Source organism: Tachypleus tridentatus, chromosome 7 (genome assembly GCF_004210375.1).
Source record: "Tachypleus tridentatus isolate NWPU-2018 chromosome 7, ASM421037v1, whole genome shotgun sequence".
NCBI classification, from domain to species: domain Eukaryota; kingdom Metazoa; phylum Arthropoda; class Merostomata; order Xiphosura; family Limulidae; genus Tachypleus; species Tachypleus tridentatus.
In genome coordinates, this window is record NC_134831.1 from 84,496,205 (window position 1) to 84,522,522 (window position 26,318).

The window sequence follows — 26,318 nt, forward strand, 5'->3', positions numbered from 1 at the left end:
AATAGAAATACTCATGTAAAACTTCGACATGGTAAATAAGATACACTAACAAAACCGTTAATCAAAAGTTGTCAACAAATATCTTTCACTGTACAGAATAATGGCAGGACATACTTCTAGACCTTTCTTAGTTGTCTTTTAATGACCTTGACCCATTCCAACATCATTGTACTGCTCAAAGATAGAACTAACATCAGCATTCACATAAAAGAAACAGTTCTTCAGATGAATATCTAGTTTATTTAAATAACATGATAGTTGTTCAGTTAAGGTAGATCACAAAAACAATTTTAAGAAGTTGCCATTTATTACACTAGAGACTGAAAAAAAATATTTAATTATAAACAGACTGTTGCTGAAACACACAAGGCACTGTGAACTACCAGTATTTAAAAATTAATATTAAGTTCAATACATAATACAAGAGAATTATTCACCTTGTTAAACTAAAATACATGTCATATACACAGTTTATAATGAGTCATCCATAAGTACATTAAATTTCAAAACCATTTACAAGCACAAGTTAGAAAATGGTGAAGTGGCTAACCTTCATCAGTACTCCTTGGGTCTAGATGGACCCTGACAATAAATATTTTTTCATTGACCAGTTTTATTTTTATGTAATTTTCACATTATCATCCTCTGACACAAAAAGAGCAAAACTTTGAATATTTTGTAGTTGTACAATTTCTGTAAATAAAAAATTGCATGGGGTCTGTGCTGACCCAAAGTAATATACAGATTTAGAGCTCTTTTTCTCCATCAGACGTTCTGTGTATGGACTCACAGAGGTTATCCATTATGATAAAGTGATTACATATTTAGGTCTCTCCTGAAGCGAAATAATGTGCACAACCTACTTCAGAATCCCCATGCAATGAAGAAAGGCATAAAATCTGCCTTTATTGATCTGGGATTGTTTTACACAAGACAGCATGTTGGTCAGTATTCCAGCAACAAAAAACATCATATTTGCCCAAGAAACAGAGACAGGAAAATCCATTAAACCTGTACAGGATGTGGAAACTGTCTGCACTGATCACTCCACACAGTGTTTGTAAAATGACTGGTAAAAAATATAAGAAACACTATGTTCATTCAGAATAAGTTTTGCATTAGTTTAACTCTGACAAAGTTTGATGTAGTTTGACTCCAAGCACATTTTCATGCAATTTGGCAATTTTTGTTACATATTCGAAAAATGTTTCTTTATCCAATATTTTATTAGTTTTAATTGCAAGATGTCAATCAGAGAAGTGGTCCTAAATTATCAAAACATGCATGTCAACAATGACAAGTTTTTGCCTAAATATAAGAAATAGTATACAAGTAAATTTCATATTTTGTAATAATAAATCACACACTATGTACTTATGCTACTCTGTCGTGCTTACATTTTATCTACACAATGCTATGAGAAACCAGTATGCTAACTTTTCAACCTCTAAATCACAGCTTCAACATTATGATCATTAAATGTATACAGGATCATATGGACCCCAGGTGTACTGACTGAGGTTAAAATTTAAGCATATAATTAGACCCATGTTTATCACACATTAGGAGTTAACATATTTTTGACAGACAGCACCATCATGTTTTATATCTGATGTCAGAATTCAGTCTCTCCATTCTGTTGAGTTGTATAACAGTTTGTCCAGTGTTTTACCCAATGTGTATTTATCTATTCATAGAATAGCTTTAAAGGTTATCATTAGAAGTGATATTTCAGTCAATAGCCACACTTCACTGCTATCCTCATCTATGATTTTGATTACTTTAAAACAGTCTTGAATGAGGTGTGAACATGGGTACAAGAGGCTTTGTCAAAATAATGGTACAAAAATCAAGTATTTGATATTTTATACACCCAAAAAGATATATTTAATAACTTAAAGATATCAAAGCCTAGGGCTAGTTTTAAGAAGTTAGTGTGGTTCAACTTTACATGTATGCCACAAGTGTGGGTATGAATTGATTTTTAAAAAATTATACTTAACAGGTAGTCTTGAGTCGCTGTAGCAAATCAAATGAGGCTTTTATTTAGCAATGCAATAATATTGCACACTTTCCAACTTTTGTAATGATTCAAAATCTTCCTAAGGACAGCTTAGGCTAGTGTTACCTAATTTCTTTTTGCTGCAGTACTTCCTTCAAAAAAAGTCAGCACTTGTACCTCCTCCTAAATTTTTTTATACAAGTACTGAAAGTGGCCCAAGAGAGAGAGGCTCAATAACAGATGAGAAGCACTGAAATGGACATTGCTTGTCACAAACACACCTCCATAAAGATTTCTTTGGTGAAACATGTTGAAAGAAAACCTGCTATTTCTTAATTTCATTTTAAAGAACATAACTTTGAAACCTGTAAATCTTTACTGTCTTTCCCCCAGAAATTTTAAAAAATTGACTAAGGGATATCACCACTCAAGATGGGAAACACTGGCTTAAGAGATTCCAAATGGCTTCCGTAGTGTTTATACAACAGTTTTGAGACTCCTTTTCATGTTTTTTTGCCAGTTAGTATTTTGTTTTGTTTTTTACTTTTCTGGCTATAGAAATTATTTGGTCAGTGATGTAAAGTCATGTTTTTATGCTTGACTTGCCAGTTCTGTTGCATCCTCATATGGTTTCTTTATAGCAATCACAAGTTTAGGTTCCTTATTATACACTTCTTTCATTGTCAAAAAATTCACTGTATTCCATTCTTGTTAACCTGCAGTGATAAGGTACTCTACACTTCATTATGTTTTCATTGTTCTAAAAACATGGTTTTTCAAGTTCTGAACATTTTACTGAAAGTATCCTCTATATCTGACCACAGAATAATTTCAGAACTAAAACAATTATCTTTTTCTTTTATCTTTGATATTTCAGCAAAAACTAGTCCAGCCCAGCATTTATGTTGTTGTTGTTTTTATAGTTATAAAGATTTATACATTTAGTTTTAGATATTATTACAATTAACTACATATTTTAGTTATTACAGTTAATTGAGTGATGACAGCCTTGAGGTAAGATAACTGGGCTCTACATTAGTTAACGTAATTATCTTTACCAAAATTGAATGATCAGAAGCAAACATACTTTCAGTTCAGCTACATTATTATTTTCTGCATGTCTGATGCATTCTATTCACATACACAAAATTCAGTAAGAATGTTTGTCCCCCAGTGCATGTAGATATATATCAGATCCTGAAATAACTTTTTTCATTACTGTTCCCTAATCATTCTACATTTTTTATTAACTAATATGACATGTTCATTAATAAATATTTTGATTATAGTTAATTGAAAAAACCAGCATTTTTCTGGTTGGAACGTTGTAATAAAGTTAGACAAAATATAAATAATCCACTCAAAAGTTGTACACTCGCAGCTTCTCAAGGATTTTAAATTTATAGTAACATACAGTTATTATTATTATTATTATTATTATACAAGTATACAAATTGACTTTAAATTGATTCATGGAGAAAATAAATATACAAATTTGAAAATAGTGATTTAAACAAAATTATAATATGCACAATAAAAATCTAACATTTATTGTAGGGGAAGTACTTATTGGACATTTCATCTTGTACAAGTAGATTAATAAAGTGGTAGTTGTATGATCTTCTCTACCTACGACTGTGTCACTTGTCTTAGAACCACCGATGATCCACATAGAAGGATTGAAGCTAAGTACAGTAATACTAACATCTTTGTATTTGTGTTCAAACATCATACTGCAGGCTGAAATGCTAACTGCAAGGACAATTTTGCTTTCTTCTCCCTATTGATGTATTGTATTTATTTATTTTGATTTTTGTTGTGAGCACCACCTTTACACATATGGCTGCAGAAAGGTTTGGATGTGCTATATCTAATTTGCACTATCACTCCTTTTAACGCCCTTTAATTTTTAGCTTTTCTAAATGTGTGTGTGGTCTTCAGAATTATCAGTACAAAATGTGAAAATTTTGTTTCTTGTTAAACACAAAGCTATTGTATGGGTATCTGTGCTGTGCCCACAATGGATATCTGAACCCAGTTTTTAGTATAATAAGCCTTTAGACTTACACTTTGGAGCCTTGAAATAAAAATATGTTAATAACAGTTTATGACATATCTACAGTAACATGTTTCACTCTAAATTTAGATAATTTTCGTTTACCTGTATATAACAGTTAAGCAATATGTAAATGAAAGTGCAAAATAATATATAACCCTATATCAACCACACTACACAAGCCTTTGAGACCTCTTACTTACTATCAAGGCTGGCTGCATGGCATGTATATAACCAAACTTTATTAACAACAAATGATGTGGTTTGACCTTGGTTAAAAGTTCACAGAGTGTACTCTTTATGAACAACTTACAAGACTTATGTTAACAGTTTTTTCATGTATTAATTATTATAATAAATGACACTTTATTATAACACATTATCCTTAACTATTCTGAGTATTTAAAATGTCTTCTCAGTAATAACAAAACCTCGAAATACTTCACACTCAGATGTCACTTCAATGTAATTTTTTTTTCTTATTAAGGATGGTCAACAATTATCAACATACATAAAGCAGAGATGTCCATCTGTCTGGTGCCACAAGTTGTTTTGAGGAACTGGCTAAAAGTAATTTCAATTGATCATCAAAGTTCAAGTGGATAATCAATTGGATAAACAGCTTATGTTTAGCAAACCTTTTAAATTTTCAGTTTTAATGATTCAAAGTAAGGAGAAAATCAATAACCAAAATCATTAGGCTGGTGCCAAAAGGAAGTGGTCTTTAATGCTACATGTTGTATGAGAACCTTTTCATCAGACAAACAGATCATATACTATGACTATATATAATTAAATGAGGCAGCCCATATATCACAGTATTTTTTAAACCCCAGGCATTCCTAATTATACAATACTTAACAGTAAAATCATCACTCTCTTAGAATAACTCAGCACAAGATAGTAACAAATTACCAAAAATTATTCAATGGTGATACCGAAAACACTGATATTTTTTCACCTCTACATGGAAAATATGGAACTTAAAAAAAACTTTTTGTTAACCTGAAGATGACTATTAGTAAGAGTGTTAATACTTATACCAATCATCCCAAGATACATTTAAAAATAGTTGACATTACACTCGTGTGGGATAATCTGGCTAAATTTGTTGAATGATGATTTAATGTTTATTTCTTCATAAAATCCAAATTTGAACTCAAAAGATAAAATTAAATTAAACAGGTTACAAGTAAGTTTGTCTTACTGTTAATAAAATGAAATTTTACTTCTCAATGGGGTTAAAAAAAAATTTAACTTCAGGTTTCAGGTTCAACATTATAAAGATGCCAAATGTAATAAACAGACTTTTCACTAGTTTCATAAACAGCAATGAAGTTAAAATCTTTTTAACCATTCAAGGACATCATATAATAATGTATAGTGCATTAAAACTTACAGCAATCTCTTTCATGACATATAAAAACTACTCAGTACATAATGTATAGCATTTCTATATTATTCATGTTTCATATCAAACAATTGTGTGTCTAACCTCTGGTTATTCAGTTAGTAATGAACAGTGTTGATATCCATTTTGTAAATCATAAGGAAGACCACATGACCATCCAAAACAATGTTGTGGTAATTTAGGACATCCTTATTTTAACAATTTAGAAGGTATTGTTTGTAATGAAGCATGGTAGCTATCATTTAAAAAAAAACCTAAATGGTAAGACCTAAAATATTGAAAACTACATCAGTTATTAATATTCACTGTAGGAAAAAGAAAGGTAAAAATCTGCTTGGTGATAACACTAGAGTTTTATATTTATTTTTTCATTGTAAATTTTCACAACTTTTTTTGCAGGAACTTATATATTATGAACCACATTGCCTGAGGATTTGTCCATTTACAGCAGTTGTGTCCCGTGTAATGTTTGATAAACCCCAACATTCACTTTTCAAATTACAGGGGAACAAGGATGAATGATGTTGATGCCAAATTTTATTATACTAATAAGCAGGATGCTTTACATTAAACTGTTATGAACTTATCACATTTGAAAATGCAGCATAATTTAGATAATAGTGTAGATTTACTGTGCATTATTGTAAAGCAGCTCTTTGAATGATTACAGTACTCAATTCCTTTTCACAGCGAGTGGTTTGGGTAGCTTGGAGCTTTGGCTCCAAGTGTAACCAAAAGTACAACACAACTTTTCTAAAGTCTATAAAATAATTTAAATTCATAGATTAACTATCACTGTGGATGGGTATTTTTGCTTCTTATTAACTAATCCTAAAATAATATGAAAACCGTGTAAAGACAGGTTAAATAGAAAAAGGCTAAATATGGTCACAGTGAGAAATAGCAAGTTTTCTTAATAGGCTAAAATAATTCATGATATAAAGTTCAGTCAATTTTACACTAACCCATGTTCTGGATTTTTTTTATAACTTGATTTACAAGTGAAAAAAAGTTTCTTTATTAATTATTTAATAAGGCTCTGTTAACTTCAAAAGTAAATCAGTTATGAACAATAAAACTAAAACAGCCTATTGTAGACTGCATTTGCAAAACACATTCCAATAGCATATCAAGTAAAAAACAGGTAATTTTAAGGACAAGAGTAAGAAAAGGGAACAAATGAGTAACAAATCAAGACAACATGGTGAAATATCATATGGTAGTTAATGAATATTTAATAAATAATAATATACTCACCTAGGAATTTAGGTTTATTGTGTGTTTATGTTTGATACACATAACAAGGTTTCTCATTTCCAAGATTTTTGTTATTCTAATGAAACCTGCTACACCTGCATCAATCAGTTTGTCATTATAAAGGTGTCTGCTGAAAATGATAATCTTAAAAAGGTAAAACATACACCCTTTCATCATAAAAAACAGAATGGGTACTTTGAACATTGGGAGAATCTGGAAAAGAAAATTAGGTGTTTAAAGGCTTGAAATCATTATACTTAAGTTGAAAATACAAAATAGCTGAAGCAGTTTTTTTATGTTTATTAAATTTTTAAATTACCATGTAAATATTTGCATCTCTATAATCAAATTGAACTTTAAATAATCACCTATAAAATATTGAAACCCTTTCCTTAATTGAGTTTGAACTCCTACTGTGAACAAAACAGGTGACCCAAATTTCCTAGCATCCTTTACACATGTATCATTCAGTCATAATTTTCCCACTTTCCACATAATTTATTGCATAAGATCTTTTCACACTATAATTTGGATTTTAATGATATTTTGCACATGTGATGAAAACCAAGTTACAAGGAGAAAGAGGAAAGTATCTTTTAGAAATTCATTACAATTCTAACAACATAAAATTCATATCTGGTAGACTTGACTTTGAAATACTGAAAGCTCGGATATTCACATTGTAAAGGTGATGAAATGTGAAAAGAAACAGAATTTTAAACTATGAAATACAGGGCAGAAATATAATAAATTATAAAAAAAATTGTAGCAAAGCAGAATTATAGTATAATTCACATGACTGAATTTGAGGAGGAACAAGTTGTAGCAGATCAGACGTTTTTGAGAGAGTGGATCTGAAGGTCACTGAGGAAGAAGGCAATGTTCTCATTGCTCACAGCACTCTCATTCAGATAAAGTGATAGACTGTGTAAACAGTGATGATGTATTGAGCCAGTTAAGCCAATAAGATGCAGCCACATTTAACTGTTCTACAACTCTGGGACACAACTTATGGAAAAATCCATGTTATACTGAGCTAAATTTTTGTAAGGTCTTTATATATTACAATAATAAAAACAATGTTTAATACTGAATTTATTACAACTGAACATATAATAATTCAGTTTTTTCTTATTCACCCAACTAATTATTTCCAAACTTTGGTTGCTGCAAATTGACATAATCTCATCTATATTTAATGCTCACAGAATATCTATTTCAACAGAAAAATGATAACAAAATTACCAGTCTTTGTTACCCCATAGTCATGATCATTTTGAAAGATACCTATGAGATACACTTGTCAGTCAAATACCATAAATAATAACTGACTATGTTATTAATGTTCAGTTTTTCATTGCAAATTGTATAAAATGTAAAAGGTTAATTTAAAAATAATTTCACGTCACTTGTCATCATTCATTAAAAAATTAATGAATTTCTTGTAACAATTTGTGTTTTGTGGGACTCCCTGGTGCATGTGCCCCATTGTTAATCCAGCATCAGATACAGCTGGTAGTATATACAAATAGGAGGAATACTGTCTTGCTCCTGCAGCAGAAGGTTCTTTGAGGATTTCTCCATACAAATATTATACAAAAACATACTACAGAAGCAGTAATCCCTGTTCATCCATAACAAAAATAGATTTTGAGTCATATAACCAGGCAATATTAATAGAGGTTCAGACACAACTGGAGAAAGACAAAAGCAGTCTTCTTGTAAACAGAAATAAACACAGATGATTCCCATCCTGATTGGAGCCAAAATATCTAGAGCATGTGGTGGTCCCATTTTCACTATCTGTAATACTACACAAGAACATGCACATGAAGGTAAGAAACATACCTGTCAAGGCATTAGCAACCAGCTGGCAACATCCTCTCAGGGTCTCTACCATGGAAAGTGGAATTTAGTCTAGGATAAATGCAGAGGATAAAGAATATTTGAGAGCCCTAACTGAGTGAACTACTATAAATAACTTCTCAATATGAAAGTTGGTTGGTTGGTTTGGTGTTTTATGGTGCAAAGCAACTAGGCTATCTGCACCCTCAATATGAAAGAATATATACTCTTCAAAAAAAGAAACGCAAAAGGCAAAATTTGAGACATATTGTTAACAAGTTTATTCCGGGTAGTTCTGTATGACATGTGTGAAACTTTGTACATTCACTGCTGAACATCCAAAGTCTGCAAAGACAAAGTCCACGCTCACTAGTTGAAGTTTAACGTCACGTCAATAATGAGTATGCCCCCCTGTGAGCATCAATAACTGCTTGGCATCTCCTGCCCATGGAAGTGATGAGATGACGAATCACATCCTGTGGAATGGCTGTCTACTCATCCTGCAAAGCTGCTGCAAGCTGAGGTAGAGTCTGCGGTTGAGGTTGTCGCCGTCGCAGACGTCAGTTCAACTCGTCCCAAAGATGTTCGATGGGGTTTAAATCTGGTGATCTGGAGGGCCAGGGAAGAACGTTGATGTTGTGGTGTCTCGAGAAGACAATGGTGAGTCGGGCTGTGTGAGGACGGGCGTTGGCATGTTGAAAAACGTCGTTGACGCTTACCATGATGGGTTGCACATGGGGCCTAAGAATCTTGTCGATGGTTGCGTACGTCTGATCGAAATCCCTCGCAGCCCTGGTATTCCCTCAGTAGTGTCGCAGTGGTGGTCCACCGAAGGTGTCAACATCAATCTTGTGCAGGCACACAGGGTCTGCCAGATCGTGGGCGGTCACAAGTTGATCCATGTTGTTGGTGATGATTCCATAGCCTTGTGATGGTGCTTGGGTGGACATTCACAGCTCTGGCAACATCTGATCGAGATTCGCCTGCTTCCAAGCGACCAATGGCGTTGTTGCATTGTGCTTCTGTCAGTCTTGGCATAACTGTATTGCGTGTCGGTGGCTTAACACTGACCTATGGAAACCAAGAACCCGTCACTTTTATAGGGATTTTGCACATGTTGCACTTGCAGAACATGCAGATCTCTCAAACAAATTTATTGAACACGCATGCGTTTTGGCGAAAAATCCGATGTTTTCCTCCGTTTTCAAAGTGCACAACTTTTATTGTCATTTTGGTCTGACAATCAGTGCCTTAACACGTGTAACATCACATACTCTGAGCTTGTAACGTTATTACATATTTTCTCTTTAAAATAACAAAAATATCCCTTTTTCGTTTCTTTTTTTTGAAGAGTATATTATCATTATTTCTTGTTCTGTATTACTTGTTTTAAGGTCAAAATTAGTTCACAATCCTAAATACCTTAAAAACAATTAACAATGGTTATTGGTCAGAATATACATAATCTTGCAGGATGCAGATTCCATAGAGCTTGAAAAATAACAAGTGGCACATGGAATAAAAACTTCAATTTTCTCCCCTGTGCTGACTTGCAAGATCTTCATTCAAGGGTACAGTATAATGCCAAAGATGGACAGCTATATCAAGATAAGTAGGATGAATCATCTACACAAGCCAACATTAACACAGATGTAACAAGAAATGTCACAAAGTATAAATAACTTACACTGATTCCCTTGAAAAGATCTTGATCTTTCAGTATTGGAACAAATACAGAATACATTCTTCACATGGAAAATCAGAGTTAGTCAAAACATGCAACAGAATAGGAAAGAAAAGTGTTGATGCTCTCTCACAGCCAAAGTAACTGACAGGAAGGCTATCAGGGTATAAGGACTGAGCCTTCCTGAAAAGAAAAAAAAATTCCAAGGAACATAGGTGAAAAACCTCCTTAAAACAATTAACATAATAAAATACATCTTCAGAAAAATGTGGAAGAGTGAGTGGATTGTTAAGTTTAAAAAGGAAGAACTGGGCAACTTACGACCAAACTGAAACCTCAGGAGACTGCAGCCTCTAACAGAAGCAGACAAACCCCATTTTATAAACAAGGGACATGACAAAATAGTAACAAGCTGTTAAGGAGAAAGACAAAAAAAAAAAAAAAACATTCTACAGGCACCAACTAAGGACTGACCATTAAGAATGTTTTCTGTTAAGACAAACACCTGTAAGAATGTTGTAACATTTCAAATACTCAAAAAGAGAAGCCACTTTCACTAAAAGATGGACACTCAACATCCAGTGGTAAACTGTGTATAACAGATGCCATTAATGAAAATGTACCACAAGCTTAATGAAACTGAGTCCTTCTAAAAACGTTGGAGTGAAAATTACAGTTTAGCAAGCCAGAATAGGGCAATAAGAATGCAATTATCTGCATTTGGTTAATACTTGATAAAGAGGATGAGAAGAATAGGCATAGCAAAAAATAATTTCCAGAGATAGATTCAAAACTGGACCCACAATTGGAAACCAGAAAAAGCATCAGAAGGTGATTTAATGTTGTTGCAAGTACATCAAACACAGAAAAACCAAACTGTTAGCACAGCCAATGAAATATCAGCTTGGAGAAAGATATGATACAAATGTACCAATGTAGAATAGAAACCAAGGTGTACAAAAGCTGTGAGATTCAGTCTGTTCACATATGCTGCTGCAGTCCAATTATCTGGAAGTACTAAAACACAGCAGTAGTGTAACAAGAGCAGAAGCTCCTGATATCATTTAATGGTCCAAGATCCAACAGAATATAAAAATAGGGTGTCTAAGAAAACTACAGACATGAAAGATGATTAAATATTTTTGAAAAGTTCCAGTTTCAAAGAAAAATGTGGGAGGGGAAAACTCATGAATAAGCCACATTTAAAAGTAATTATGAACAGGAGAAATTCCAATGGACAATAGGTACAAGACTCCACTAAGGGGAAATATCACATTACGAATGATTCATAAGAATTACCATCTAAAGAACATTATCAATCTCAAATCAAAGAATTGTTTGGCAGATGATAAAGCATGAATACCCAAACCTCAAGGAATTTTAAAGCAAAAGGAAACATGTAAAGGTTTCCTTTGGAATGTTAATATGAAATCTTGGGTGTACAAGATGTTAAGTAGCATCAGCTAAGACTTGAACTTATGAGCAATCCATCCCAGAAAAAAAAAAAAAAAAGGTTTACTGAGATGTCAATCCAGTGTGAAGTAACTACAAAGAGAGAATCCTCTAATGATTCATGTAATGACATCAATACTGAGTGTGTAAAGATAACCAGTTAACAATTTCCCTATATGTGTAAAAACACAGTGTGATAAAGCTAGACTGAAAAGGGATGGCCATAAACTAATAAATCTTTCCACAATGCAAAAAATATTTTCAAAAACAATGAACTCATGTGTGTAATCAATGTCTGAAATCCCAACTCATTACCCAGAATAACCTTGATAAAAGATCTTTAATAAAATGATTACAGGTCCCACCTAGAAGATAGGAATATATTGATAACAAATGAGATAGGATAGATATAAGACCCACCTTCAGTCTCCTGTTGTCTTTGTACCACAAAGAGATTAGTAAAACCTTGAAGAAATATGAAATACAATTTCAACATGTCCTTAAGAAAAATGTTCAAACTTTAAAAATCCAAAATCAAAGAGAAACTGAAAAAGCCAAAACAGGAAGATGAATACAAAATTGAACTGAAATCTGACTCGACACAACTCCACAAATTAAAATAGTCCAAAAGTAGTAGTTAAACAGAGCAGTATGTCATAAAGACATACCTTACTTGCACATGTTACACAAAAATGTACAAGTGTCAACCACTGCAGAACATACAAAGGTATATGGAAGGAAATGAAATGTGAAAGTAAAATGAGGTTCTAAAAGTATTCAACTCTTTCTGGTAAGCTTCTTCTGAACACAAAATAAGTTAAAATACTTGTATATACTGAATGAAGTAGGAATTTATTTGTTAATCAATATTAACAAGGGACTTTAAAGCCAAAAATAGTACACATGGAGATAAGCTGATTAAAATATAAATACTTGCAACATACCCTGATGGGCAAAGGTTTCAAAGGAAAATAAGTGCCTCCTGCTAATAAGCTCATAGATAATGGCTGTTGAAAGGAAGTATTAAAAAATTAAGATAAATAGAATAGCTAATAATGGTGCAGCAAAATGTTTTAAATAAGACAAATCATATTGTATAGGGCAAAACAATGACAATGGGTCAAAAATAAAAACAAAAAACCTCTCCTTTTCCAGAAATGAAACTGAAGGCAAAATTTTCAGAAGAGGAATATAAAATGTATGAATACAGGGTTAGTTTAAGGAAAACAAAAAATCTATATGAATAAACAGTACTGTCTGTTGTCTGTCCTTATAACTTGTTTTCAGGATGTGGATGAATTTCACCAATATTGGTGTGGAGATTCATGGAGAGACAGATACAAATTTTCAGTTTTATATTTTACATGGGCATTTTTACCATCCCCATCAATGGATCTTCACCAAATATAGCATGAAGATGTGTTGGGTCCATGCAGAGATACATAAAAATTTTCAGTTTTGCAGTTTTTATGGGCATTTGTTACAATGATATATTAGAGAAGCAACTTAAGACAATATAAATTATGGCCTGAAAGAAGAGCTTATGTAAAGTACCCTGATACTTGGGCTGTGAGTCATGAAAAACATAAGAATGGATAGCGAGGACACAAAATGCATTGCAGAAACATTCAGGAATTCGAGTTTTGTCGACAGAATAAGTCCACTCCCAAAGAGGAAATGCTTTTAGTATTTCAAAGATAAGTATACCTGATTTAAGTATACTTCTATTTTAATAACCAAGCAGTTAGATAATCAACAGTATTACTGGTTTACTCAATCAGTATTTCATTCTATCTGAATAGCAAATGAAGCTTAAGATATACAGCTTTGCAACTGTTAATTGTATTCAGTAGAAAACTGTTCTTACTACCTTGAATTATATTTTCAGCTATTCCCATTTTTCATAAACTGCTTTATAATTTCTTACCTGTCTATAAACCTGTAAACATTATTTTAATGCCAATTTAACATACATAATTTAAAAGTATTTCATCTTAAACATTCTATAGCCTCTATCAGTCCCTATTGAACAATCAACAACTTCAAAATTGATGTCAAATATATATCTACAGTTTCAGTTAACAAACCCTAATGCTTAAACAGTAGTTTCTTCACATGAAACAATATTAATTCTGTATGTTTGAATAAAAACCAACATTTTTTAATAGTACAAACAATTTTGTATTCAATTTTGTGATTAAATAAAAACATTAGGTACTTGTCAACCAACCTAGTAATTAAAATTATATTCTAATTTTATCTTTACCAAAAATACTGAATAATTCATCATTCTCATGAAATTAATCTTAGTTTCAGCTCTTTTAATGAACTAACCATTATTCAATGTTACACTTCTTCAGGTACAATAATTTAGAATTAAATCACTTTTAATATTAATAAAAATTTATAAAGCCAAAATAGTACAAAACCTATGGCAAATTCAAAATTTGATTAATAATGTTCTGAGAGTTACCTACAAATTTTCACAACACCACTAAAACTGAATAAAATTAATACTTGTTCTAAGTGATATCATGTGATAAAACAGATTCTTCTTACTGTGAATACAAAGTCATGTGCACCTTAGGAAAATATTTACTAAGTGGCAGGAAAACGTGTGATAACAGACCTTTTTGAAGTGATGAAAATGATTCTTGAAGTGGGAATTGAAAAAGTATTATAACAAATATTAAAATCATGTTAATATGAAAAAAACTAGTTACAAATGCCATGTTTTTCTAATTCCATCAGTTAGAAATATGAATTAACTTTATAACTATAAGAAATATAAAACAAGATGTTGATATAGATATACATTTAGAGAAAAAGAATTAAAATGCACGACTGCTAAGATATTTTTCACCTGAAAGTAATCATTTAAATATGGGACCCCATAATCTCAGTTAAAATACAAAACACAACTTTGAGCCTTTCTCATGGCAAAGTTTATTATTGCACTATGAAAAGTCAATTTGAAGAGCTTTAGTGCAGGCCCCCCTGATGCCTTGTGATCAAGGGGGTAATCCCCCATTGGCAGTCCTGCTAAAATGTTTACCTTTTATCTTACAGGCCAGAAGAAAAGTAGAAAGACACATGGATGTTGAGAACTTAATAAAACAAACTTAAAACAACAGCTTTTTTTTAGTGTTTCCTATTCAGTCATATCTAGTCCAAAATAAACTAGAGCATTGTTGATATAAACAAGTTACTGACACAAGGACATTACACAATTAGTTATTACTCATTATCTAATAATTTCTGAAACAGTTATTTTGCAATCAACAATATTTTTAGCTAATACAGAATGACTATTAACATCTCATTATTGTTAGTTAATCTTTAAGTAATTTGTGTAGCTTGTAACAGATAAGAAATTCATTAACTTAAAACTACACAGTTATTAACTACGATATATACACACACACACACACACACACACACACATACGAGGTAACTCAAACAGTTGCTAGTTATATTAACTTATGACGACTAGTTTTGTAATCATATTTTATTCAGTCTATTTCAAGCCAGCAACTGATAGCAGTGTTTAGAAACAAAATCAGAAGGATTCAGGCCTGTATTGATACCAACAGATGTCACTTTCAACATTGTTTATAATTGTCATTCATATTTACCTCCTGTATTCTATATTGAAACATGTCTGTTAATAAATATACAAGTGCACAGTGACTTTCCGAACACCCTGTACTTTCCTTAATTGCGTACAAGTATAATGGTATGAGTAATAGCTACTTTAATTACTCTAATAATTAAAAAATGAAGACAGTAATTATTGTATAAAGGCCAATTTTGGTTAGTTGATTAGTTTCATGATTCAGATGAACAATCTTAAATCAACTGAAAATAATGAGAAATCAATGGTACTAGTTTGACAATTGGAATAACTGGAAAAATTCAAAACACTAATTTGATGAGGTGATTATTTCAACTTCACTGCCCAGCTTTAGATGATATAGAATTATTACTTGCAAACCATCATTGCTGCATATTTACAAAATTTCACACTAATAACCACTTATATCTTACAGTGTGCATCTTAAACATTTACACAGTGCTAGTACAAAACTCTTCGTGCTTGGGAGTTACACCTGTTAAATAAACCTTTATCCAATTTGCATTTGAACTGAAAAATAAAGTTATAAAAAATAATTTTAAGTCCTTTCTTATAACTATCTACACATATAAGCAACAAATAGTGTGCACATAATGGCATTCTCTTTTGTAGGATTTGTGGGTCCTAAAAAGGACCCGGAAGAAATGGGAAGGAGGTATAAGAAGGAAATGGGAAAGTTGAATAAACTCAATACTGAATTTTCTTTGGTTTCAAGAAAGTTTTTAAAGAGGAAATATTTTGGGAAGGAAAACAGGAAAATAGATATTTTTTGTTCAAGAGACAGGAAAACAAATTCAGCTTCCACTAGATATCGTTGTGGTTTTCCAAAATAAGGTGGATTACAAATAATTCATGACAATACTTCAGCTAAACCTTTTTTCAGGTTCATTAGTCTTGCCAGATCTTTTAATAAGTTTAATAGAGAGGAAATGGATCTGTGAAAAAATTATGGTAAGTTCTTCCTCTTAGATCCAGTATATTAACATTCCATAGGGCATAAAGTGGGTATCCTGTGTGCTGATCCAATGATTTCATGCGTCCTGTAAGGCTAGTCACGTGGAATGTTGGACTAAAACATACGTTGTTCAAAATACACACACCAAGCTGACTGAATCCTGCCCAAGTCCTTTAGGAATTCCTATCCATTACCATGCATTTCCACAGGCCATGGTCTCTCAGTAAATGCTGCAGTTGCACTTGGTTTAATAGGGGTTGAGCTATAAAGCTGCTACCAGTGTAAATATGTTAAATCACTGGAAAATTGAGACAATGCAATGCTCATACATGCGTACACAAACAAAAATATCACAGCAAGGTCAACCCCATACCATTAACAGCAATAGTTTTTAACTCATGTGGACCAATAAAAATAACATCTGACGTATTTACAACTTTTTTAAAAAACTATGTCTTTGTGACTAGACATATTTACATGAAGCCACCAAAATCACCACGTCACATTTTACTTAACTTACTCTAAGTACATAATATATATTTTATAAGCAGGCAGATTTGTCATTTTACAATTGAACTGTAGGGTAATGAACATTTCCTGAATAGCAAATATAAACAGAAACACCTTAATGCTTAAAAGTTAAAACTTGATTTCAAACAAAGGGCTTTTCCTTTAGTGAAGGCCAATGCCCATATATATATTGGCACCTTTGACTTTAGGATAACAGAAAAAAATTCAGTTAGGCTTGTCTGAAATTGCCAGGTTTGGTCCCAAGGAAAAGCCCTCTTATAAGATCTAAATATTTCATAAAACAGGGTTTAATTCTACTGCTCTAGCATAACTTAACATTCTAAGATTCTTATAATGACAGGTTTGATTTTATATATTACAGTAACTAAAATACTTACTGTACATTCACTGACAATATTAAATGGAAAACATTTCTTGTCTTAAAAAAATATACATATTTAAAACAAAGTAAAATGAAATCCATCATGAGAATTATTTTTTATCCTCAGTTTTGAAAAGCAAAGCTGAAACGTAACAACTGTTGATATGGACCGATCTATACATTTTGTAATATATTTTAATTCAAATGCTTTTTATAACAAAGGAATCATCCGGTAAATAATTGTTTTTAATGTAACCCCTACAGTCTGATAATAAATGTTTTATCTATTTTGAAAATTTTGGATTTAATGATTCATTACACTTTACAATTTTTTAACATTTTTATCTATGGATTACCTACGACATACAGTGTTAAAAATTAAATTAAAAACAAAAACACAAATACTTCAATAGTTTAAGACTGTAAAATCCCTATTACATACTTAAAAAAGAAATTATTTTTAGCAACATATTAATTTAACCCTGTTCACAAAACATGAAATCTTAATAGAAATCTACAAATATCTTAAAATTATTTAAGAAACTGAACCTGTCTTAGTATCATGTGCATTTCAACTCTGTGTACTGAAAAATTCTATTTAATTAAACCACAAATCAGTAAGTGAACAAATTATTCAATTTTTTTTCCCACAATTTTACACTGATTTGAAACTATTTCCAAAATTATATTTGAATTTTTTAAAGGAAACCCCCCCAAAAAAAACCTGTCAAATGTTGCAAGCTTTCAATCAAAATATTAAACAACTAGAATTGTCATTCTTTACTTTGAAGAAAACTGTTATGCATTCATACACAGGAAGAGAAAAATGAAATTCAAGATGCAGTCTTTCCAATAAACACCCTCCCACTTAATACAAATACCTATAGTATAAAATGCATTGAAACTTGCAAGATATTTACCATGATACTATACAAGATCAGTTAGTTGTTTTTGGAGAACAAATGAACAAGACAGTGGTTAAAATCATAACAGCTTTTGTATTGCTTAGTATACATCTCTAGGAAACTATTAGAATATTTGATTATATTTATGTATATGGATTCCGTACAATTTGAAAGTAACTAATATTAAATTTGAAACCAATGCAAAATTCTGTTTTGATATATACAGTTCAAAATCTCTTACTGACCTAACCACTGTCTTGACAGTTAAAAGCAAATCTTACAGGCTATCTAGCTTATGTACAAGCAAACAACTGCAAAATACCACGAATACCATTATTCTGTTTAATGTATATTATAAAATCTTTTGTACAAGTGTAGTATAAATGGCAGGGTGATTTAAAACAAACTGCCATCATAAATTAACAGGCCATCAAGCTTGTACTTTCAGGAGAACTTTCAAGTGATTAGTCATATCTAGACAACTGCCTCCACATGTATCTTCAAATGACAAATAGCGTTTGGAACTTATGTTATAAAATGGAAGCTTATCTGATCTAATCCTCTCCATCCAGCGTGTTGGTGGCTGTGGCAGTTCAGCTGGCGATGGTGGCTCACTGAATTTAGCCCCTGCATAATGATTAAAGCCAATTAATGTATCTGCTCTGTTTGGTGACATTCTTAATGAACTGGTAAGCAAACTGTTTGAATTTTCAAATCCATTTAAGGAGTTATCAATGCTTTGCTGTGCACACTTTGTTTGGTATTTATAATTATTTGCACTTTTTGATCTGGGTTTCATAAATGAAAGAAGTTTTGGTGGTGTATCATTCTTCAATTTTTCCCTTTTACAACATGCATTCCATCCTCTTTTACCTTTTTTATCTAGTCTTGGTGGTGTTACCATTCCATAAATGGAAATTCCAACATGTGTGTCATTGTCCTCTTCATTATGAGGATTTACAATTGGCTTAAACCCAAATCTCTTAGCCATACTGAACCAAAATCACACTGACTTAGCCTACTGATTAATTATAATCTAATTGTTTTTATTAAGATTAACTTTATAAAATAATGAACTTAATGAAATAGGTTCGTATCAGTAGTGTTATTAGTATTAATTTTCGTTTAATTATTTAGACTTAAACTACACTTAGGTTTAATTTTGAACAAATTACATTAGAAATATTACGGATTACAAAACTTCCATCAAAATTACAACTCAAAATGTAAAGTTTTTTTTTTTTTAATCATTAATGTGACGGATCTTACTGGAATCAATAGCCTTAACTGACTTAAGCATAAATTTGTCTACGACAACACATAAAGCTGTAATAGGCTTAACGTTTCTACTCGTACTACCTATTATATTCTAGTATTACTGTGACTTGGGTGGCCTACTATAGGTTCTTAAAACCACATCCGACAATAATATCGCGTAGTCTTTAAAATCTGTCTTCAGATGTTGAACTTGAAACTATGCAAGTTATAACACTATCAGCAAGTTACAAGTGACTTAGTTAAGAGTAAAAAAGTTGTTTCTTCTATCGACATAAAACTGTCCAATATGGCGACGATACTCAAAGTTTCACTCGGAGTGAAATAGCAATAAAGGTCTGTCGAAGCTTAGGCGTAGCCTTGCTAATCAGAAGTACACCGTGAATTCGATGAAGTAGATATTGCAACTTTAAAACCGTAAACTCACCTCTCTCTTTTTTTTGCATAAAATCCCTTCCTCTCAAAACATATAGAGTTTCTTTCTACTCAATTTTCCGTATTATTAAAAGTTTATAATATACAAGAAATCAAACAAACGAACTTCTCCTCCACACAACAGCACAACCCACCTTCGAGCGTCACTTAAACAACGTATTCTTTGCTATCATCAAGAAGAGCGTCGTCACGTGAAGTTATTAGCCAATGACAATTGTACTTGTAAAACGTTAGTTCAAAAGACGTGTTAATCTTAAAACACTGATACAGTAAAAATTTGTTTTATTGAAAAGGAGTTGACGAGTTAGCGTGATTTACGTACATGTCGCTTTTGTTTTTTTTAAAGGTGAATTTTACAAAAAAAAGAAAACTTTGCAGTCAAAAGAACTACTCATACTGATTAATTTTGCTGGTTCACATTTTTTATAAAACATATGTGCTGATAAATGAAACATAGAACATGGTGGAGAAAGAGCCCTTTCGAGCGGCAATCCGAATGTTTTAGTTTTTACGTTTGCCGCTAGGAAAAGTACTGTGACGTAATAGTTGCCAAACAAACCGCCAACGCCACTGCGTTGAATGTAAATAAACATGGCCAGTGCATACGGAGAAACAGAGGCGGAGTCTGTTTTGACTTTGTGTTCTGAACAATGTCGAGTAGCGCTATATCAATTTGAACCTACTCTGAACGAACCTTGAACAGTTACTTTTGACACAGATCAGACAAGTTCTAGTTATGAGGACAGTTCCACGAGCAAGAGTAGCGGAACTGTGAGTAATACTGAAGAAATAAGATTATATATTAAAGCAACATACTTTATGAGATTTATATTTTATATGACAATGTCAAAGTACTGTATTAAGGTTAATTTTATTCTGATGAGTTATGGAAATATCTTATGGAGTTTATATTTGATTGTTTACAAGTCTACAATGTTTTTTTTTATGCATAACATGTACTTGATTACTTCAAAATGTTCAAGACATAGTCTTATTTCAATTTATCTTGAAATGTTAAATTTAAAAATGGTATTCTTCAAGCTTTTCCATATGTAAAAATGATACAAAAACATCTACAGAATGATCTACCAGCTTTTAAACTTGGAATATACTCTATTTGGGATAGATTTGTCCACTGTCTAGACTAGGAAATCAAGGTTTCACTGACTTTCAGGTGCCACAAATGCAAAACACGCTCATGAATGTGAAATGTGTATGTTTAATTACATTCTTCAAAAACTTGTACTTTTTAAATTATTATATTATACTAGTTATTGTTTATCGCTTTATACTGCACACATACCTTTAAGTTGTTCTTTTCGTGATGGCAAGGGATGGCTTCAGAGGGGTTGAACCTGTACGCTGCAGGCTGAGATCAGTCCTCAGCTCCACACGAGGAAAGATGGTGGGAACGATCCTGTCAACTGCTGATGGTTTTTTCAGTCTCAACCAGCCTGGCTTGAAACCTGCAGAATCCAAAACAGTGGGATCCGACACAAAACATGAGCGTTCAAAGTGATCTTGACAAAGCTTTGCATAGTGTGAAGGAGTCCAGTTCTTCCTATTCTCACAAAGTATGTACTCCGAAAAAAACACCGATAGATTTACATAAAACACAAGCACTGAAAGGAACACAATGGTCGGCGCGCAACGAAGCGTGTTTGGCAACTATTACGTCACAGTTGTAAAACGTTACGGAAACAGTCGACAGACCGAGAAGAACTTGAGTTCGAGGATCCGCATATTTTGTTTCATTTTTTACTCAAAAACTAAAGTGTTTAAAAATATGGCAACCACACAGGAATTATACCGAACTAAGTACAGTTTCTAAGGCAATTATTAAATTTGTTGAAAATTCACCTTTAATACCAAACGTATTTTGCTTTTTGCTGTCAGAACATCAAGTATCCGTTATTCAAAATAAAGAAAAACAAAATGTTTGAAGCTTCATTGTTAATGAAATAAGTTTTTCTTTCTCAGACATTTGTTTATCTTTAAAAAAACAAACAAAAACTTTTATATGTGGTGAGACAACAATGACTTTTTTCAACAAAGGCTTGATGAAAATACTTGTGGTGTTAGGTCAAAATACACTGATATTACCAAAACTTCTACCGCAATACATGTTACTGATACAAACTCTTAGTCTAGAGCTTGCATAACCATATGACATAACTTAATCACAAGCATTTAAGAATTCAGTAAGACAGTGATGAAAAATAAAGTCAATGTATCATACACACATATACATACATGTAATACTATTGTGAACATTTAAAATAATGTTTGTGTTGTTTTTTTAACATGTATCTGAATTATATTATTGTTTTTGAAAAGTTATTACAATTATCTGTCTTGTAAATTATTTTGGAGGAAAGGTAGTTAAAATGAATGGTTTCATCCTATCTTGCGAAAAGCCACACTTCCGTAGGACTGACATTCAGAATATTGAACGTAAAAGCAAATAAACATTGAGATCGTTATATTACACGTACAGTATTAAGTTTACAATGTTATATTAGAAACATAAACCGATAACATTTTGAGATGTATAATCATATCAGAAATCTCTACTCTTCAAAAAAAAGAAACGCAAAAGGCAAAATATGGGACAAATTGTTAACAAGTTTATTCCGGGTAGTTCTGTATGACATGTGTGAAACTTTGCACATTCACTGCTGAACATCCAAAGTCTGCAAAGGCGAAGTCCACGCTCACTAGGTGAAGTTTAACGTCACTCAACGTCAGTAACAAGTATGCCCCCCGTGAGCATCAATAACTGCTTGGCATCTCCTGCCCATGGAAGCGATGAGATGACGAATCCCATCCTGTGGAATGGCTGTCCACTCAGCCTGCAAAGCTGCTGCAAGCTAAGGTAGAGTCTGCGGTTGAGGTTGTTGCCGTCGCAGACGTCGGTCCAACTCGTCCCAAAGATGTTCGATGGGGTTTAAATCTCGTGATCTGGAGGGCCAGGGAAGAACGTTAATGTTGTGGTGTCTCAAGAAGACAGTGGTAAGTCGGGCTGTGGGAAGACGGGCGTTGTTATGTTGAAAAACGTCGTTGACGTTCACCATGATGGGTCGCATATGGGGCCTAAGAATCTCGTCGACGGTCGCGTACAGTCTGATCGAAAATCCTACGTAGCCCTCGTATGGTTGAGGCAATAGATGTCGCAGTGGTGGTCCTATCCCGAAGGTGACGTAACCGGATTTTGCGATCTTGTGCGGGCGTAGTCACATGAGGTCTGCCACATTATGGACGGTCACAAGTTGATCCATGTTGTTCGTGATGATTCCATAGCCTTGTGATGGTGCTTGGGTGGACATTCACAGCTCTGGCAACATCTGATCGAGATTCGCCTGCTTCCAAGCGACCAATGGCGTTGTTGCATTGTGCTTCAGTTAGTCTTGACGTAACTATATTGCGTGCCGGTGACTTAACATTGAGCTATGGAAACCGAGAACCCGTCACTTTTATAGGGATTTTGCACACGTTGCACTTGCAGAACATGCAGATCTCTCAAACAAATTTATTGGACACGCATGCGTTTTGGCGAAAAATCCGATGTTTTCCTCCGTTTTCAAAGTGCACAACTTTTACTGTCATTTTGGTCTGACAATCAGTGCCTTAACACGTGTAACATCACATACTCTGAGCTTGTAACGTTATTACATATATTTCTCTTTAAAATAACAAAAATATCCCTTTTGCGTTTCTTGTTTTGAAGCGTATATATTATTATCACCCGTACTTAAATATTTCTTATATTTTGAAAAAAATTGTCAAAAATATCATATCAATAATGTAATACTATCAGTAAAGTATTACTCTCAACAATGTAATACTGTCAGTAATGTATTACTATTAATAATGTAATACTATCAGTAAAGTATTACTCTCAACAATGTAATACTGTCAGTAATGTATTACTATTAATAATGTAATACTATCAGTAAAGTATTACTATCAACAATGTAATACTGTCAGTAATGTATTACTACCAATAATGTAATAATACTATCAATAATGTAATACTATCAGTAAAGTATTACTATCAACAATGTTATACTATCAGTAATGTATTACTATCAATAATGTAATACTATCAGTAAAGTATTACTCTCAACAATGTAATACTATCAGTAATGTATTACTATCAATAATGTAATACTATCAGTAAAGTATTACTCTCAACAATGTAATACTATCAGTAATGTATTACTATCAATAATGTAATACTATCAATAAAGTATTACTATCAACAATGTAATACTATCAGTAATGTATTACTATCAATAATGTAATACTATCAGTAAAGTATTACTCTCAACAATGTAATACTATCAGTAATGTATTACTATCAACAATGTAATAAATACTATCAATAATGTAATACTATCAGTAAAGTATTACTATCAATAATGTAATAATACTATCAATAATGTAATACTATCAGTAAAGTATTACTATCAACAATGTAATACTATCAACAATGTATTACTATCAATAATGTAGTAGTATCAATAATGTAATACTATCAACAATGTAATACTATCAATAATGTAGTAGTATCAATAATGTAGTAGTATCAATAATGTAATACTATCAACAATGTATTACTATCAATAATGTAGTAGTATCAATAATGTAATACTATCAGTAATGTAGTAGTATCAATAATGTAATGCTATCAATAATATATTATTATCAACAATGTTATACTATCAGTAATGTAATACTATCAATATGTATGTTTTTATTAAAAATGTTTTGTTTGTTTACTTTACTGTAAAATATTTTTGTAACCTATGATTTATGTCAAATGGATCAACATTGATTTATTAATCTAACTAATCTTCTTAAATTAAATTGGTTTGGTTTGTTTTGAATTTCGCACTAAGCTACATGAGGGCTATCAGCTCTTGTCGTTCATCATTTTATAGTGTAAGACTAGAGGGAAGACAGCTAGTCATCACCACCCACCGTCAACTCTTGGTCTATTCTTCTACCAACGACTTGTGGGATTGATCGTTACATTATAACGCCCCCACGGCTGAATTGGGCATTATTTCTGAAGCAACCTTGAGGGCATTATTAGAGGAAGAAGAGCATGTGCTAAGATTGGTGTTCAGTCCTTCAAGGATAAAATATTAGACTAGATATAATAACATGAAAATCATCTTATTAATGTCCCCCCAGCCCCAGTAGGATACTTATATGTCTGAAGGTTTATGCAACGCTAAAAAATCAAGGTTTTAATAGACGTCGTGTGTGTTGTTTTGTTTTTGGATTGGTTACCTGGTGTCAAAATACATTTAAATGTAAAAATCATACACAATGATTCATAATATATAAAGTAAAAGTTATTGCTTCCGGCCAGTTGTTTCACTAAGGCAGGTGCTTCGAAATTAAGAACAATGCAACACTAAGTGAATAATGGATTGATATACGAGCAGTATCGATATTACGCAGTTGGAGAGTCAGGGCTAAACTCCTCAAGTGTTTAAATAAATAATAAACAATAATAACCTGTGAGATGAATATTAAATTCTAAACGTTTCTAAAATGACCTTTTGTTTTTAAGTACTTGATTATATTAGATATAACACGAATAATAATAAATACATATTTTCTTACCGAGTACTATGCACTTAAATATTTTAGCTGGGTATTTATAATATTTTCGTCCTTTCACACAATACTATCAAAAGTTCACTTACAAACTTTTCTTTATTGGGATCAATAAGTGTTATTTTTAGGTAACATCACTCTCCACCGAGTATAAGACAGGCAAACTTGAAAATAACTTGACTGAATTTCAACTTGCATCAGAAATAGATATCTTTGACGCATTTCAGTAACAGTGAAAATAATATTTATTCAGACCAGTGGCGCGCGATCAGGGCACGCAACTCACACATTGCATGACCAATTAGAAAACCAAAGATGTGGATAAAATATAGATCAAATATGTATTTTATATTTGTTAGTATGTTATTGTACGTTTCTTTGTACTGTTGCAGTATTTTCATGTCATGCTGCAAAAGCTCTATTACAGATCAGTAATCACACTTATGTTGCTTACAGGTAACTTTTTGTAACTACTTTGATACAACAATGCCTACTGTGCAGATGACATTGGAGTCCATTGGTAACTACTTTGATACAACAATGCCTACCATGCAGATGACATTGGAGTCTGTTTTGCGGCTCCACAATTCTCCTTTCAGTACGAAGAGCACGTTATGTTAATTTGGAATGCTCAGGTGGCGCAGTAAACGTTGCTTTCTAAAGCGACTAAACTGCAGTATCTGTTTTTTTACTGTTGTCAACAATATTTCTACCGCCCTACCACAGCTCAACTGTACGATATAGTAAATTTGTAATTTCATTGTTTTACTTCCCGAGGTCCCTTTTGTTTGTGGTATGGTTATTTGTATTCTATGCTTTTGTGTTATACTAACCTATACCCGCATTTATACATCAGTATTATTTGCATTTGACATCACAGAGGT

General features: G+C 32.4%; 1 protein-coding gene and 1 long non-coding RNA gene across 3 annotated transcripts; both read right to left on the reverse strand.

The window, feature by feature from the left end:
• Positions 1 to 223: 223 nt before the first annotated feature.
• LOC143256080 (uncharacterized) lies at positions 224 to 20,183 on the reverse strand. Its single transcript, XR_013030993.1, has 2 exons — positions 19,938 to 20,183; positions 224 to 6,939 (listed from the first exon to the last, which is right to left on the reverse strand). It is a non-coding gene; the product is annotated as an uncharacterized LOC143256080 (long non-coding RNA).
• On the reverse strand, positions 16,078 to 19,962 carry LOC143256079 (proline-rich nuclear receptor coactivator 2-like). Of its 2 annotated transcripts, XM_076512754.1 has the most exons (2): positions 19,796 to 19,931; positions 16,078 to 18,720 (listed from the first exon to the last, which is right to left on the reverse strand). In XM_076512754.1, the coding sequence occupies exons 1-2, from the start codon at positions 19,812 to 19,814 to the stop codon at positions 18,524 to 18,526; spliced, it is 216 nt and encodes a 71-aa protein (XP_076368869.1). In that variant the 5' UTR covers positions 19,815 to 19,931; the 3' UTR covers positions 16,078 to 18,523. The 2 variants fall into 2 exon arrangements, with proteins under 2 accessions (XP_076368869.1, XP_076368867.1); XM_076512752.1 differs by having other exon boundaries at positions 16,078 to 19,962.
• Positions 20,184 to 26,318: the final 6,135 nt, after the last annotated feature.